The sequence below is a fragment of the Tachysurus fulvidraco genome, chromosome 14 (assembly GCF_022655615.1).
Source record: "Tachysurus fulvidraco isolate hzauxx_2018 chromosome 14, HZAU_PFXX_2.0, whole genome shotgun sequence".
Lineage (NCBI taxonomy): Eukaryota > Metazoa > Chordata > Actinopteri > Siluriformes > Bagridae > Tachysurus > Tachysurus fulvidraco.
The window spans coordinates 17,196,463-17,214,607 of NC_062531.1; the positions used below are offsets into that span (position 1 = coordinate 17,196,463).

Here is an 18,145-nt window from a genome sequence, read left to right on the forward strand (position 1 = left end):
GGGCAAGACATAGCAGTATTATTCAGTTTACTTTAAATGATACTATATAGTATAACATTACATTGAGATGATATAATGGCCTTTTTTCAATTGGCCCTCCAGAAAAAGACTGGTGGCAGGGCATATCAAAGACTGGCCTTAGGGCAAGAGATGCACTGGGGGAGACAGGGGGAGTGCTTTCAGTGGCCTCTGTTAGTTCAGTGGTCCCTGCTGACATGCACCTGGGGAAAAATGTGGGGTTTGAGGATTGGGATATAACCCTGAGGCTCTGACTTTTGGTTGATTATTGTTGGTTTAAGGGATGATGATAGCCCTGGGGACAAATGGCGGCTGGTAGGTTGTGTTTGGGGGTCTCATCTGCCCCATGTGAGCCTCTCTGCTGGAGCTGAACCCTTAATTATACATTTTCTTAAGTCTTAAAGGTCTTTTAAGGACTTCAGTTGTTCAGGTCATATTGAAAGCAGTAAGTTAGTTATGTTTATTTCTGTTTTAATCTTGTGTAGAAAACATTTTGTTATCTATCTGAAAGGCTTTATGTTATTCTGGAAGTGTGGAAAGTCCCCTCAACACTCAGAAACTTGCACTTTTACTTAATTATTTGTTTCTTACATCATCACATGAAATTAGTTTACAATTTGGTTATGGGAGCTGTCACTGAATTTAACATTCTGCATGCACACATTAGACATCTGCAAAATGATATACAGAGATTGCCTTTTTTTGCTTTGTAGGCCAGAGTATATTCTGTTGATACTCTGTCCATGTTAGTCTGGTGTATATTTCTGTTTTCTTGCCCAAATCTGTCTGGGTATGTGAGGCTACCTTTTTAAGTAAAAGTGTGTGTGTGTGTGTGTGTGTGTTTGTGTGTAGGGGGTAGAGGGTAGGGGGTTGGGTGTTTTCCCCTGTCCCCTGATTCTCCTCGTCATTACTCATTATGTGTTCTGGAGTGCTGCCTCCGCATTGTACAAGCAGCTGCCTTTTCCACCGGCTGTGTGTGTAGAGAAAAGCCTACTCCTGTTCACACAATGCACTGCCAGAGTGTGTAAAATTGCTCTGTCAATGCACACTCCCTCACCCGAAGGCTGTCTTGTACCACAATATATACACCCTCCCTTGTTCAAAGAGCTATCAGAAGCAGCGAAGGGAGTGTGCTGTCTGTGTGTAACAATAAAGACAGCACATCTTAACAGTACTAGTGTGTTTACACACAAAATGACTTGCATGACCAATGTTCTTGAGCCAGCTGGTAGGACAGCGTAGAGTCCACAGTGCTCAGCTGTGAAATGGCAAATTAACATGTGGGTGTCAACCACAGGGAGGAGTTGAGTCATGATGTTATGTGGCATGTACAGTAGGTCACAGTACATACTTCAAGACTGAAGCCAAGAAATACCTCGAAAACATAGATAATTTTGCACCTGTCATAAGTATTATGTAAATAGACACATTCAATGTATTAGGTGAACAGTCAAATAGTCAAAAAATTCATAAGTTTGTTTTAATTTGATGTTTTAGTTTACCATTTTCTATTGCTATATAAAACAATGCAGATACAGTTCATAAGCTTCAGTAAATGGTCATTCCAAACATTAGAATGGGCCTGCTGGTTAGTTGTATCTGACAAGCCAGACAGGTTGATCTGAGAATGTCATAAACTGCCAATCTCCTGGGATTTTTCACACACAGCAGTCTCTAAACATGAAAAAACCTACAGTGAGTGCAATTTCTGATGGTAGAAAAGTCTTGATTGAGATGTTGATGAAAGAGGTAAAAGGAGAATGGGCACAGGCTCATAGATTGGAAAAGCCTTTGCCCAGACTAGCCTTACGGTTTTTGTATGTCTATATATTATAACCTAAATATATATCTATATATCATAACCTAATATGTAATTATTGAAATTTAAATTATGTATACTTTGCGTTACAGATTTAGGTTACAGTATATTTTTTATATGATTTAGAGACTTAAGGGTTTGAAAACCCATCTTATTTTAGACAATCATGATACTGGGTTTTAACTTTTAAACTGTTATATTTGGATATATAAATGAGCTAAACATACCATCCTGCATTTGCAGTAGCAAATTGTAACTTGTCATTTTTGGCTGTGTGTGTGGAATGTATGGCTTTCTGGCTGAAAGAGAGAGCCTTTGGTTTGAAGCTGACTGGACGGGTGGTCTTTTCGCTTGGCACGTGCCCGTCGCATGTGACATGTGATATCCCTTAGTCCTTGCTTCAGTGCCAGTTGGTACCAGGAGGGACTTTCACATTGTCTTACCAGAGCCAATTGTGACACATTTTTTTTACTAAGATCTCAGCACACACAGTTCTTTTCAAAACAAAAATATGCTAAAATCTTCATTGTACTGCTAGATTTTAAAAAAGAGATTTTAATGGACAAGAATGAATTCTTAAATGTACTTGTTATTTAAAATAACATAAATATCTCAGTCCTGGTTTTAGGTCTCATTCCTGGTTACTACAGTTCCTAAGACAGATATTAATTAAAATAGTTAATGGCAGGGTGCATAATACAAAATGTTGCAGCTGACCTCCAGGATTTAGTGCTTTGAACCAAAACAAAAAGAACATTATTTAGATCATTGATGCTTTTTATAAATGCTGTTATGTTGGTACTACCAGATAATCTAAAAGAAATCTCCACATCAGGTATTGCCTTAGGGAACCAAGACAGTTCACCTATACCCCTTTTCCACCTAAAAGAACCGGGTGCTGGATCAGAGCTAGCGCCGGTGCTGGTTCAAAGTTGGTTCCACTGGCAAACCTTCTAAGAACCTGTTTGCCTTTCCATCAGTTATGCCCCTTTTCCACCGAGGCAATTCGAGTGCTGGTTCGGAGCCAGAGCCTAATTTAGAACCAGTTCTTTCTGTTTCGACCGCCAAAGCACCAGCTCCGAACCAGGAAAAGTGGTTCTTAAGTAGCACCAAAACGTTGCTGGTCTAGACTTAAGAACCGCTTAGGGCGGGGCTACTGTTAGCGCATTTGATAATGTACTTTAAGTATACTAATGTTTAATACGCTTTTACTTTACCGCGATATGATACATTATCAGCACACATGATAGTAGGTAGCCACATGCTAAGGCTAACGTTTTTTCTGTGTTAACGATAAAATAACGTTATGCACTTTATCGATTACAACCTCTGTTTATTCAGATTACACGTTTTATTCGCCGCGTTTGGATGCCAATGTAGGTTCGCAAAGCCATGAGCATTAACAGATAAGCAACATCCGCCATTGTTGTTGTGTTTGCCGCTGCTGCGCTAACGTTGCTGGGACACGTGACACATATACAGTGACATCACACTCGGCGCTGTGATGGCTCTCTAGCCAGTGGAAAGGCAAACCGGTTCTTAGAAGGTTCGCCAGTGGAATCAACTTTGAACCAGAACTAGTGCTAGCTCTGAACCAGCACTCGGTTCTTTCCGGTGGAAAAGGGGCACTAAATGTCTGGAACCTGATGAGAGCAACCCAGCTTTCCACCAAGAAAGCCATTCAGCCTTCATAGTTCATGTACTGTTCACTTAAACTGTTATATTGGATCCACTCATTCACCAGTAACTGCCACTTATACAATGTTCAGAAATATTAAACATTTCCATTTTCCATTTTTGTAGTCTTTAAACGAACAGTTGGTAGTAAATGGCTGCAGTGTGTAAATGGTGTATGATCTCAGCAGGGGAGTGTTCTTCCCCTGTGTGTATATATAGGGGGTTGGGGGGTGTATAAGGAAGGGGTGTTGTCCTAGTCTCTTTCATGCATTCCACCATCACTCCTCTCATTTTTTGCCATTGTTGCCATGGTGACAGTCCCACATTTTTGCACCAGCCCCACACACTGCAGACATATTTGTTTGGCTAGTGTAACTCCATTGCACAATAAAAGACACTTTTCAGCACAATACCATCTAATCTATGACTGGGTTCTTTGAAGGGAGCTGCTGATCACAAATTCAAATATAGTTTCTGTATGTTAATCTTGGTGGTAATCCCTAACCTTTGGGCTCTAATACATCCTGTGAACTAAGAAAGGTTGTTTATTTTTCATTTTCTCTAAAATGCCCCCACCCTTAATGGCACTTTTTAATGGCTTCAGCAAAGGAACATGGCAGGGTGCAATCACTATTTTTGAATACTTCTATATAGATGTTTGTCTTAGATCAGGGTTAATATAGGATATGCTTGAAAAAATGTAAAACATTAAAACAGCTAAAACTGACTTCTCTATAGCATCTACAATTTGACAGAATAAAAATAAACCTCTATACTGTACTATACTGTAACTGAATTATTACGGTCAAATCATGCATTAAAACAAAATGCATGGCTGTGAGAAGCTAAATTAATTTGATTAACGGGTATCCCACATTCATTCACCTAAAGAATGATCTTCTGCACTAGAATCAACCCTGGTGCTTAGCTTTCTTACCTGTACATGATTACCTTATCATGTATCAGGAATAAGGACGCAGTCAAACACTGAGTGCATAGTATTTTAACTGCATCATTGTTCCATGTAGCTGGTCTCATCAAGAGAGGTCTTAGTGAACTTTAACCTCTACCTCTGAAGCAAATGTTCCTAATTTTTGCCTCTGGCTGTTGAAAACCAGTCTCCCAGACACCACCAGGACAATATGTGCCTGCTAGGTCTGGCACATCCGTCATAGGCCAATGTGTGCTCTCCCCACATTACAGATAAAACTACTTCTTCAGCTCATTCATCACCGGCCTGCCTGCTGGTGCTGCCATGGCAACGAGGCTCTGCACAAATCTATCTCTATTTTAAGAGGAGTATTTAAGTTGTGTTAACCTATTCTCTTTAGAGGGTATAAGAACAATGATATGTAACAGTGCCTTTAAAGAATTATTGGTATCCTTCATAAAACTAAATGAAAAAAGATAAGCATTATACTAAAATAATAGTAGAAACTACTTATTTTTGTATTAACACAAATAGTACTCATGAACAGACTCACACTGCAAGGGATAAATGACAAAAGAGCCCAAATATTGCATTTCATTAGCATGTTTCAAGTCAGTAAGGGACATCTGATAACCACTGTAAAATATGGAGTTGGATAATTGATGCTTTGAGGCTATTTTGTCACTAGTTCAGTAGCATCATGAGTTCTGCCATCCAGGATATTTCAGCCCAAATCTGTTTGCTGCTGCCAAGCATTTCAGACTTGCCTATAGCCTTTCACAGAAATGGTGAAAGAAAAATCTAAACAAATGTTTTGCAAAAAAACAAAGTTTTGCAAGTTTCTTACTGAAAGTCAGATGTCTGAATTAAAGACTGAAATGCACATGCACATAACTAGGAATAATATGAGATCATGATCTTTCTACAAGTCTCTTTATCTTTTTTAGATGTTACATGGCAAGACTCAGTGTTGTTATTCTCTTCAGGGCAGGCTTTACCATTGCAAAATAATTAAAATAAATATCCTGATTTTTTTTTTGTGTTTCAAAGAAATAAACAAATAATAATAATAAAAAATGTTAAAAAAAATAAATCTCTAGAATGTCCCTTTATATTTCAGCTCTATATACCATTTGCATGAGGTGTTCTTTTTAGGCATAATTTTTTTCATAAAGGGTTTCAATCATTCTGGAGGACACTATATGTAAGTTTCAGTACTTCAATCCCCTTGTTCCAAGTGTCTCTTTTTTCAATACCTCCATACTTCCATATCTTCTGTTTTGCCCAGAGATCTAACTAACATGGGCCTCTTCAGCAGCATGGGGCTTTAGGGGGTCAAGAGTGTGGCTGTTGACTTTATAACTCTATCGAGCCTGCCGTTTCACAGCTAGCTACAGACATTAAACAGGTCTATTAAATGGGTATTTGCCACTTCTTAGCCAGACAGAGACAGGACAGCCAAGAAAGGGGGTCCACCAGTTTGGAATGTGCTTGTCAAGCTTACTGAAATATACCATGTTAAATGGGTCTGCTATTACCAAACTGAAAGATGGGGATAAAGAGCAAACTGACTTTTACAGCTGCAAATTCTCACTCACTTTACTGTTTTCTTTTCAGCAGTCATCTACCGTGTCAAGCTTATATTACAGCTTAGATTAAAGCTATATCAAGTGCTACTAACTGTCAGGTGTAAGAAACATGACTTTTGATTTGTAGGGATATATGTATGTAATAGCGTTGTCATATAGACAAATTTTATAATCATACCATGAACAATACGGGGAATTTTTAATGCCCTTTGTAATTACATATAGGATGGTAACTATGTGGCCAAAGTATAATAAAATGTAATATATAAAAAAAAATAATGCAATTTCTTAAATCTTCAGTCTGATCTGACAGGTGTGGAAATGTTTTAACCTGCTTGATTAGTAAGCAAGCACCAGAGCAAACTGACGACTCTGGATTCATCTTTACATTGCTTATAGCTGCTGCTGCCATAGAGGCTCGTGATTTTAAGCTTAGCCTTTATCCCTGTCAGATAAACAGGACTCCTGCTTTAATGCAGTAACATCCAAATAATAAAAGGGTCATTCCTGCTAATTAAAACTTTGGTAAACACTCCCCCTCGTTCAAATATCAATAGGCAGGGAGGAAGAGGGGTAGCAGTGGCGCACACACAAACACAGTGAAGCTTATTCTCCATCCTCTTCTCCTGTCTCTTTTCTCTGTAATCCACTATCTTTTCATCGAGGGTAAACTTCTCAAGATGGACAAGGCATGGTTGTGGGTGGAGAAGGGGCAGTCTCCTCTGGCCCCTATATGGAGCTGAGGAATTTTTCATTAGTGAACAGCTGGGTCACAAGTGGCCCCAAAGCCATCTTAATATTGTGCAGGCATACAGATTAGGCTTCAGTGAAAAGGAGCCTGCATGTGATGTTCTTTACTGGATCTCTTCTTTGCATATTTGCAGAGCCCTCACTGAAGAACACCTTATATTACTGTTTGTTTTATTTTTCAGACAAAGGCTTCCAGGGGTCAATAGTAATTATAAACCTTGCTTGAAGTGTTGCTTTTTAACCAACTCAGTGCTGGAAATCCCTATCCCTCACATCTTTCTATTCAATGTCCTAAGAGCTAAGAGAGACAGATCAAGTGTGTGTGTATATATATATATATATATATATATATATATATATATATATATATATATATATATATATATATATATATATGAAATGTTAATGGTACTAATGGTACTTATCAGCCATATACTTGGGTATACATGCACACCAGATACTAGGTGACATGGAGATTAGAAAATCAACAGTTTTGATTAGTATCTTTAGGACGTTATGACTCATAGCTTACATCTGATAGATATTAGACAAAGTTTAATCATCGCTAGCTATTTCAAAGGGCCCAGTTATGTCTACTTGAACTTCAAGTTGCCAGCAAAAGGCATAAGCCTGTTGGATATCATTTATATTGGCCTGGAAGGCCTGTAGAATTATTAGTATTATAAAACAGGTATAGTACTGGTGAGTTTTTAGTGCTGCAGTTTTTTGTGTTTCCTTTTTCCCCCACAATGTGTGTGCCTTTGAAACACTGTTGTTGTTTCATTTTATATTCCTATTATAATTCTTTTATTTTTGTTATTTTTTTACACTATTTTTGTGACTTATATTGGCCATATTGTCTAAAAATAATTACCTTTTTCCTTTCACCCTCCCTCCCTCTCTCCTATATGGAGTGCACATGTAAAGATGTCTAGTCTCCAGCAGGGCTGTAGAAGAGATGGGCATTACTGCAGGCTAGGGTTACAGGACTGGAGGAGGGTGATGGGAAGCAGAGCAAACTGAAGAAAGGCAACTATATCTCTGGTTTCTCTGCCTCTAATACACAAGCGCAATCGTTTCTTACAGAGTAAACATGTCACTGATCCTTAGAGTCCATAAAGTATATGCCAGAAATAGGGAAAGTATCAGAAGAAAAAAGAAATGGTTAGTTCTTGGCCTGCATTGAATGTCCTCTCTGGCATACATACTGTAGTATGAAGATTTCTCTTGAATGCAATAACAGCCTTCATTTATGTGCTCAAAAAAAGTATGGTTACTAAATTTACATTTTTATTAATTATCATTTGGACCATTGGGAATTTTTGCTTGTTTCCTTTGAAGTTTGAAATAAGATAAAAAAAAATAGATATCAATCTTCTCCAGCATTCATGTTATTCTTTCACAATCACCACCTCACACCCACACAGTCTCCTCTTTCTCTCTCTTTTCAATACTGTCACCTTGTGTATAGGAACTGTCGTGCGGCATTGAGCATGCTTGCTGGAGACGTCCAGCTGATCAAACACATTCTGTGTACCTGTCTGTCTGATCTCTCCAGTCAGCTGTGTGCTCATCTCCTCCACAGGCCACCCTGCTGTCCTTTTCATTCTTTGTTAGTCATTTTAGCTCTTAGTTACCAGTGTCTGACCTGATCTTAAATTATTTAATTTTTTTTTTTACATTTTTTAAAAACTCTGTTTCTTCTGCAAGATCTATTTGACAGGATTAAAGAAATGTTTTGTTTCCCCTACACTTTTCTCTACCTATTTCTACATTTACCACTGTTGCATATTTGGCTTAGAAGAAAACATGGATGCAGGGAATGTCCAGGGTATGATAATAACCTATATCACATTACTTTTATAGTAGTTGAGCAGGACAGAAACTGTAGTATTCTTCTAAGCTCTGATTGAGGGCAAAACCATGCAAATGTACATTTTGGAATTTCCTAAACTCTTAATGGACTTCATCAGATGTCACAATAGCATTCACTGACAAAAGATACACTTCCAACAAAATCTCATTAAAATGAAAATAAAACAAACTTCTACAAATTCTAGAATATTATGGGTGCAGTATTATTCCCAGTGCATCATTAGTTTTATCTAACAGGCATGTTTGATAAACCAAGCAGAAAATAAAGTGATCACTGAAAGACATCATGCAAAGATGTAAAAGACCCAGTGCAAAAACTTCAATACCTTTATAAAAAAAGTTTTTTTGTTGACGTCAAACAAATATGACTTTGTTACCATGCAGCCACTTTAATTAATGCCTAAAAGCATAGTAGAACATAGAAGACAATTGTGCTACAAATGTGCAGGTCTGTAGAAACAAATCAGCTGTATCCATCATGGTGAAAATGGTGGTTGAAGAACATTCTCCACCAAGATGACTCATGGCAAGACAGTGGTCGAGGTTTAGATCACATTTTGTGAGCCACAAGGGACGTAATCATCATCCCACAATCTATGGAAACTGTGGGCGTATAATTTGGTAGATATTTCTCCAACACATGAAGAGTGTCAAAGTGAGGAATGGGAAGTGTCTACTGAGACCTTTGCTTAGTGTTCCTCAGGAGAGACACAAGAGAGAGCCCAAAGATTGTTCTGATGGAGATGGCAACTCTGGACCATTAATGATTGTGCACATTCCCCTCTCTAATGCATTTTACTTTTACCTGCTGGGAGTTTAATTAAAAAACAAAGTGCCTCAATTTAAAGCTCATTACTATGCTAATTTAGTAAAGAGAAGGAGGCGATTAAGCTGCTCTTAGAGCTGACTCGAACTTGCCCTGGGGACCAGGAAGACATGGCAACTCTTTATTTGGCTTCATTACTTTACACTGTAATCTCACCACATCAAAGAGAAATGCTTATGCTAAGCATTAATGGAGGCCAATTTCCTTATGGATTATTAAACAGATTTTTTTTGCTTTAATTAATATAGTATCTTTTTACTTTAATGAAACAGCATTATTTAGAGTGTGGTTAAACTTTAAGGACTTTAGTTTTGATCTACTGCATTGATAATGTGGCCTCTCAAAATGGGTCTCAACATTAGAGTGCAGGCTGAGGTTAGTCTTATTATTCCTACTACATAATGTAAATAATTTTTTCCAACTAAGCTTTATTCACAGTTAAAATTTAAATGCTCATTGCATTAAATCAATTACGACTACATGTATTAAAGTATGCTTAGGCTGGTTGTATCAAACATCATTCCTTATTTGTGATTTCAGAACGAAGAAATTTGAAATAAGTAGGTGTTGTTGACAGCTATTAAGACACAGGCTCGCTATCTCCATGATTACGATGAAAAAAATAAGGCATAAGATAGTGACATAAAAAATCTTTATGTCAATCTTGGCTGTCATGTGGTTACAATAAGCAAAAGGCAGCAGTCCAAAATCTAGCATCATCATTAAAAAAAGGAATGCAGAAGCAAATGGGCAAAAGGTCAACAATGAATATAGAACCAGAATAAGGCTTGATTTACAGAAACAATTATACAAAATATAGACCACAAAGTCATAGCAATGTGATGGGTTGCAATTTTAAATATAAAGGGTACAATAAATGGGATGGTGTGATTTCAATGATTTTCTATAGACATAAAAAATACACATAAGGGCTCTGTGCCAGGTCACTCAAGCTCTCTTACACCAACATCAGTAAAGACATATCTTTATGGCTCTCACATTGTGCAAAAGGGCATTGTCATGCTGGAACACATTTGGGCGTATTAGTGAAGTGAAATGAAGGGAATCATAATTCTATAGCATACAGAAGCATTCTGGGCGACAATTGTACGACAATTTGGGGATGACCTTCATATGGGTGTGATGGTAAGGTTTCCACATACTTTAGACCATATTGATTATATGTTTTGCAAAATACATAACCAAAATATACTTCATCTCTGGGTTAGACTGCTAAATGATTGCACACTGAGAATATGCAACAGTTGCCATGGTAAGTGCAACCCACATAGTAGAGGATAAGGAAGTGCAAACTTTTTCCTGGGTGTAATCCTGTATGGGGAAAAAAAGCATTTATACTGCCTAATTCTTAAAACAACTCCTTTAGGAATTAAGCAAGATTGAGACAAACTAATTTTTAATTTAGGGGATACTACTAAGAAGTTAAAGGTTACCCTTAATCTTGCACAGGGATCTGCTGGCAGTTAGGCAGACAGTAAATTTCTGGAAAACTCACAACCTTCTAATCAGTAACCCAAAGCCTTAAACAGTGAACCACCAAGTTTTTCACCAATAAAGTTTTACAGTTCTTTGTAATGATATGTCAATTGCTAAACTTCACCAAAATGTGAACTTAGATTTTTTGCCCTGGTGAAAAGGGGACAAACATAAATGGACAGCCTCTTCTCAGTTGCTTTCAGCTCATTACATATCAGTGTTGAGCATACATACATATATTTCTGTAAACATTGGAAAGTGAAAATAATGTTCCTTTTGAAATTGGTTTAAAAAAAGTTCAAAAAATTAAAAAAAAAATTTTGACCAAAAAAAAGTATTGGTTAAAAATGATTAGTTTCCCACATGTTCTGAGTTGTTAAGGTTAAGGTTTTCAATTAAAATGCAAAACATGTTATATTGCAATATATTAACATTCATTTTTTATTTTTTTTCTACCGCTTTATCCGAACTACCTCGGGTCACGGGGAGCCTGTGCCTATCTCAGGCGTCATCGGGCATCAAGGCAGGATACACCCTGGACGGAGTGCCAACCCATCGCACAATTATTAACATAATATATTTTCGAAATATATTAACAATATTTTGAAAATAAATGTTTTCTATTACTATAAATGATTGTATATAATCATATGTAGAGAGGATGGTGGCAAAAACTATACCAGCTGTATGAAAAAAATAAAAATTTAATGGAGCAGGCAGCAAAGAAATAAAACAATAAAATAATATCAAATGCTTATGAAACCGGCACACCCATCACTTGCTGTTGTGTACCCTGCCCCATATTCTATTGACAGACATGCCCCGCAAAAACAATGGATGCTGCAGGATTTCCAAAGCTCGTCTAGCCATTCTCACAAGCAACACCAAAATTTAAACTCCTGTTGTACAGTATTTTTCCCTTGATCTTTGTCAAAATTCCTTACCACTCTGGTCTTTATGATTGGCATGCACTGAACACACAAGCCAGGGGAGGGTGGGTCATGAAGCCATAGGAATGCTGTTCAAAGTGATCATTTACAGCTATCCTCCTGGGTAATCCTTATCCGTTCTCTGTCTTTGATGAAGATGTGGTGACATAAGAAGTCATACTGCTGTAAATGGTTATGACCTCCCCCTCATGCATGTTCAGCAGAAAGCGAGAGGAGAATAGGTAGAGAGAAAAGCATGTGTTGCTAAATGTACACCAATTATCCAGACTCACCCCCATCTTTTCCCCCTCTTCCAGACTTGTCTTTTTATCTCCCTCTGGTCTGTGATCCTTATCGGCAAGGCAGAGGCATACAGAGGAAGGTCTTTTGTGGTGGCGAAATCATTGGCAACATGTGGTGAAAGCTTTAAGATGCTGTCACACTTTAAGTTGTTCATAATCTGTTCAAAGGGAATACCACATTCTCCTGTAATCGGACTGCTTCGTGGTATAAAGGAGAGAAGTAAAAGGAACTGGGAGGTGAGAACCAGGTTTTGGCAAGACAGAGGGTTTGAAGATACTTTGAGCTTAGTATTCCACTCCCAGTTTGCAAGGCCTGTTAAATTTTCTGTCAGTCCCAGCAGTGGACCCTTAAAAAAATAGAAAAATCCTTCACTGCAATCAGGAAATATTCATCCTTTCAGGTTTTCAGGGTTTCACTGCAATTGTTTCCGATAGAGTCTACAAGAGGACATTCTTTTTGATAAGTTGTGTGTCCCAGCATGTGAGCACAAATAATTCGAATGACAATTTATTGTGTGTGCCTAAATGGAAGCTGATAATGATCACCCAGGGAGCATTCTGGGGATTATCTCTGATTCTACTCCTGGGGTTCTGCACTAGGAGTGCCTGAATCAATATTGGGGCTGCACTGCCTGAATTGTGCCTGTTGAACCAAGTGTGAGAGCCGTATCTGTTAATCTGTATGCTCAGGTGTGGGCAGGCATACTTACATCCCCACTGTAAATAAATAGTTGTCCTTAGTCTAATATCCTCTCTCTATACACCTCTATATTCATCTTCACATCACTATTTTCTTTCCGGTAAAGTGATGTCATTGCTATGATTCTGCTGGACTTTGTAGTTGGCATAATGAATGACTACAATTTGATATCTACAATATTGTACTATATTTTCTATATAAAAAAATCAAATAAGAGAATGTATGACATTTAACATTTTTATCTTGAGATTACTGTGATCTGGAACTGAGATGAGGACTTGTAACTCTTTTGTCAAATTTGATCTTACATTCTGTGTCCAGTAGCAGTGTATGCACTTATTGAGTTTGTTGAGAAGAGTAGCTTAAAAAGGCCCAGATGTGGGCCTGTGTCCAGCCCTAAAGAGCAGCAGCTCCACTGGAGTTCTGTCTTTCTTCTCTCCCTTATGGCTTTCATCTTAAACCACAGGACAGAAATCCTCTCCAGACCAGGCATGGCATCTGAGACAAAACTGACCCTGTTTATGCCATTGTTTACGAGTTTTGCTTTGCAACTTTGCTTATAGCAGCCATGCTAACAGGAGGTCTGGACTCTCTTTGCATTGCTGTAGTCTATTGCTAACTCAGGCCTCGGGCTGTTAATCAGGTAATGTTACGGAGGATTGAGAATGGTTACTCCCCCTGGTTGGCCTTCGCCTGCTCACACTGTGGCGTTGTTTTTAAAGAGCATTCTTTTGGCGCTGAACTTGGAAAGGTATTAAAATGGGATTAGGGGCTCCTCCACAATCCAGTGCTTGTGTCATTCATTGGCTCTCTCTCTCTCCCTCTCTCTATCCCTACTCTCTCTCTCTCTCTTGCTCTGCAACCCCCTGCTTTTGCCCTGTTTGATTGTGGATAGCAGTGGGAGTTGATGTGACTGTGCCTTTCAAAAAGAAAAAAGGGGTAGGGTTAAATCCCTACTCCACTGCTCCCTGCTAATTCCTCTTGTTCCTCCAAGAAGGATTTACTTCTTCTGCCAGGCTTGTGAAAGGCTTTTTCTGGCCATCCGAAAAGTTAGCCATCGCCTTCCTGCCAGGGTGTGGTTGCTATAGCAGGGGCATCAAGCATGGCTATTCCATCTGAGGTCCTGCTGAGAATGTCGAACTTGGGGGGCGGGGCTGACGACAGCCAAAGAAGTCAGGATTAGATTCCAAGACAAAGCCAGACAGGAAGACTTCCCGAAGGAGCGAATGGGAATTACAGCAGCAAAAATAATGTAAAGTGACAGAGAGGGAACTAGTAAAATAATGGCTTACAAGATTAGTGCAGGAGGGTAAGAGTGAAGGAGATGAAAATAAAGGGATGAAAAAGAATGTTTTCATTTGGACAATAAGTATCTTGAGAGCATGGAGCGGAGAGGTGAGCAAGCAAATCCAGGAAGTGGCATGGCAGCTCAAAATGGTAATTTCCAGCTTATCCCTGTTTTCCAAGCTTGATCTCTCAGGCAATTATTTGCATCATTGAATAAACATTTGAATTGGACGTGTGGACTGGATCATGACAGATTCATCATCTAGAGTCTGACAGGTCCAACATGCAATTGTCTTATTTCATCAGTCGTGTTCTGAATACTTTATTTTAAAATCAAATGGAAAAATTTATTTTGGCATAAAATCCAAATATAATACAGGTAACATAATGGGGTGCAAAATTACAGGATTATTCCTATTATAATCAATATATCATTTACTGTAACTTGCTGACTTGATATTTACTGTCAATATTAAGTCTTAATATGAAGTTTTATACATGCATTCCCAAAACATGGGTAACAGTTAAGAAGCAATTTATATAATATGAGAAAAATTATTATTATTAGAGATATAACATGCAAAAAAAACACCGGAATGATAAAATTCCCAAATCTCTCTCTCTCTCTCTCTCTCTCTCTCTCTCTCTCTCTCTCTCTCTCTCTCTCTCTCTGTCTCTCTCTCACACACACACACACACATGTGCTTACTCCTTCATTTTCTATATGCCTCCAGGTAGCAGAAAATTCTGTGAACTGTACAGAATTGCTGAATGTACCACAAAGGTATTAACATTATCCTTTGTTGGGTAAATGCTCTTTAATCTGTTTAACATTTAACAATAAATAAAATATTATCAACTCAAAATTTTAATTCCCATCAATGCCCATGTTTATATTGTTGTTTTAAGATTTAAGTTGTGTCACAGGTATTTCTGTTAATTAAGTCATTATTCACATTAAATATTTATCATAACATAAAATATTTATCACATAATAATTTAACATAACTTACAACGATCCCACAGAGAATGCTAGGGCATTTTACCTTTAAAATATTATCTGATTATCTGTACACATTGGAGTATTTAAAACAAGAGATAAGCATGATAAAAACACAACAATAATACCCCAATTATCCTTTCCCAAACATCAGTACAGCTGCCCACCATACCCAGTGTGCCCTGTGTGGAATATCAATATCTACAGCATTTTACAAAGTTATTTCCATTACAAAGGCTGCCATTGCTGCCCCTCATGTGGCCTCATATTTACCCATATTCATCACTGTCAGCCAACCCTGTCCAGTATCAGGAGATGAGGGTGATTGGCTTTCTCTCGTTCTCCCTCACAGTGCAGAATGGCATTGATGCAAAGCGTAGATGTAGACAAGCACTGCAGCAGCTGTCCCACCAGTCCAAGCAAACAAAATAACCAGAGCTAATAAATCAGCTATGATGGCCTGGACAGTATCACACTCATTCACTTCCTTTAGCAAGCCATTTTATCTCTGGCTGTATGCCTTCAGACGTATGCACAGGGATGGACTATCTCAGCACTGACTGTAACTAAAAGTTATTATCTAAGCACAAAGGAAATTAAGGCTACAACAACAGCTGCTTTTGCCACTGCTTTGTTATAAACATGTGAGTTGTATGCTTGTTTTGATAAAAGGGCATGGTGAGATTCTGTTACCTAGCAGTCCAGAAGTCTGTTATTGAAACTGGTCATTTCAAACAGTGTTACATTTATTCTGTAGCCAGTTTGATAGCCTAATTATTACAAGAAGTCAAGCACCCACTAATAATCCATTGGTTCCATCACATATGGTCCAGAAAAATAAATGTTACGGTTCTTTCTAGGTTCGTGGGTGAAAATGATGTTCATTCTGCTATATACAAGATGTCACTTTAGTCTCATTCACTAGCTGGCCACATGAGCTTATAAGACATGACTTGGAGTGGTATTGTCCTGTGGCAACAGGGCCTATCTAATCACTGCGCTGTGAATTTGGTAAAACCTGTGATTTTTGGTGCTGGTGCATTTGGAGTGGGGCGACAAGCATGCATTTCCTCTGATTGGGCTCTGCTGAGGCGTTGAAAGGTTATCCAGCATGCTTTAACAGATGAGCCGCTGTCAAAAGAAATCACCCAGGGTCCTGGCCACACACCCATTTTTCCCAGTGCTGTGATGGACAACCACATGTAGAGAGACATTCCTCACCACTGCAAACTAGTATTCCCTAACTCCCAACAGTAGCAAACAAAATGTAAGCATAAATCACTTAATTGAATTGCTCATTGTTAATCATGACTTCTTTCCATGGTTTCTGTTTCAGATTATTTGCGACTAAATGCAGTGGATGCCTGGAGAAGATAGCACCCACAGAGTTTGTGATGCGGGCATTAGAGTGTGTGTACCATCTCAACTGCTTCTGCTGTTGTGTGTGCGATCGACAGCTACGTAAAGGTGATGAATTTGTATTGAAAGACGGTCAGCTGCTGTGCAAGAGTGACTATGAAAAGGAGAAAGATCTGCTTGGATCTGTCAGCCCTGATGACTCTGATTCAGGTAAGCAAATAGAAAATGCAGTCTGTAGAAATCTCTTTCAGGTAAATAGTTATTAACCCATCTATACACACTCACAAAGTGGGTTGCTAAATCACGCTTTTATGGTACAGAACATAAAATAATACTTGGAATACAATTGAACTATTGCAGAGTATAGCAAAATGAACATGAATCTAGCAGCCATGTAAGGCATACTGTAACTGTAAAAGAGAAAACCTGAAATATATTGATGGCATGCTGCTGGAAAAAATTAGAGCAGCTGATCCCTATGAATGATGGGGTGGGGTTTAGAGCTTCACCAGAGCAGCAGACCTATGATTTCTATCAATCTTCTGTTCCACATTAAAATGTACATATGCACTGTCTTTAAAGGGGCCAAAATGTTTGCTAGCCTAATTGGCACTTGCTGCTGATACCGCAGAGGGCACTAAAGGGCTACTGCACCAAATTGCAGCAGCCCTTTATTTCGGAAAAATGTCACTGGGGAATTGTAGCCATTACATGGGTTTTTAACTTTTGAACTCTACCATGTCATGGAGTTTAGCCCCTTTTCTAATTACGATTATTATTCTATCACACATAAGCTGCTTTGTCTTATTAGATGAATCCTCCATCCACTGAACAATAAAGTCAATCCCCCGCTTGGCTATTGTAATTACAGTAGGAGAGCCAGGAGCCATTTCATTTAGATGGCACATTAGTTCGACCTACTGGAAGAGATTACCATGACAGGGGAAGGCTTTGATTGACCGCCTGAGGATCATACGTATTATCACCATCTAATTGAGATGCAGTGATTAGTTGATTGAATAACATCTTTTTCTTTTTTAGTTTTTAAGGTCATAAAGTGAAAAGGAATATTGGGTATCACACTGGGGTAGAATTTTATCACCAATAAAGTAAAGAAAAGGGTTCCAAAGTTTAATGTTGTTTTCCATGTATTTTGAACAATAACCTCTAAGGATAATGATATAGGCTCTTTCTAGCCTAAATTAATTTTTTTTGCAGTATTTTGCATTTTGATTTTACAATAATGTGTGTGGTCATGTGTACTGATTATAAGCCTACTCACTTTGAGGATTTTTTTTTTTTATCTATTTCACATCTTTTCCCATATGTGCAGCTTCCACATACTTATTCTCCCTACAGAATCGCATCCCTATGTGCAGGCATCTTATCAAAGATTTATTCAGTGCAAAACAGCCAAAGCTGTGTGTTATTAATTATAAATGACACAATGTTCAGTCCAGTGACAAATGTGCATACTTCATAGTGCTTTGCAAAATGCAGCTCTAGCCTTGTAAGAGGATGTGGCCTATTCTTTTTCAGCAATAAATTGATAAAAGTATTAAAACCACATGTGTCTCTTTTTATTA

The 18,145-nt window shown here is 38.3% G+C and overlaps 1 protein-coding gene across 3 annotated transcripts in view; it reads left to right on the forward strand.

Moving 5' to 3' along the window:
• Window positions 1–18,145, forward strand: part of lmx1bb (LIM homeobox transcription factor 1, beta b) — a 52,643-nt gene that overhangs the window by 26,713 nt on the left and 7,785 nt on the right. For all 3 annotated transcript variants that reach the window (XM_027171041.2, XM_027171039.2, XM_027171040.2), the window contains one exon: window positions 16,537–16,769. In XM_027171041.2, the coding sequence (XP_027026842.1) occupies window positions 16,537–16,769 (233 nt within the window). The remainder of the gene's footprint in view (window positions 1–16,536; window positions 16,770–18,145) is intronic.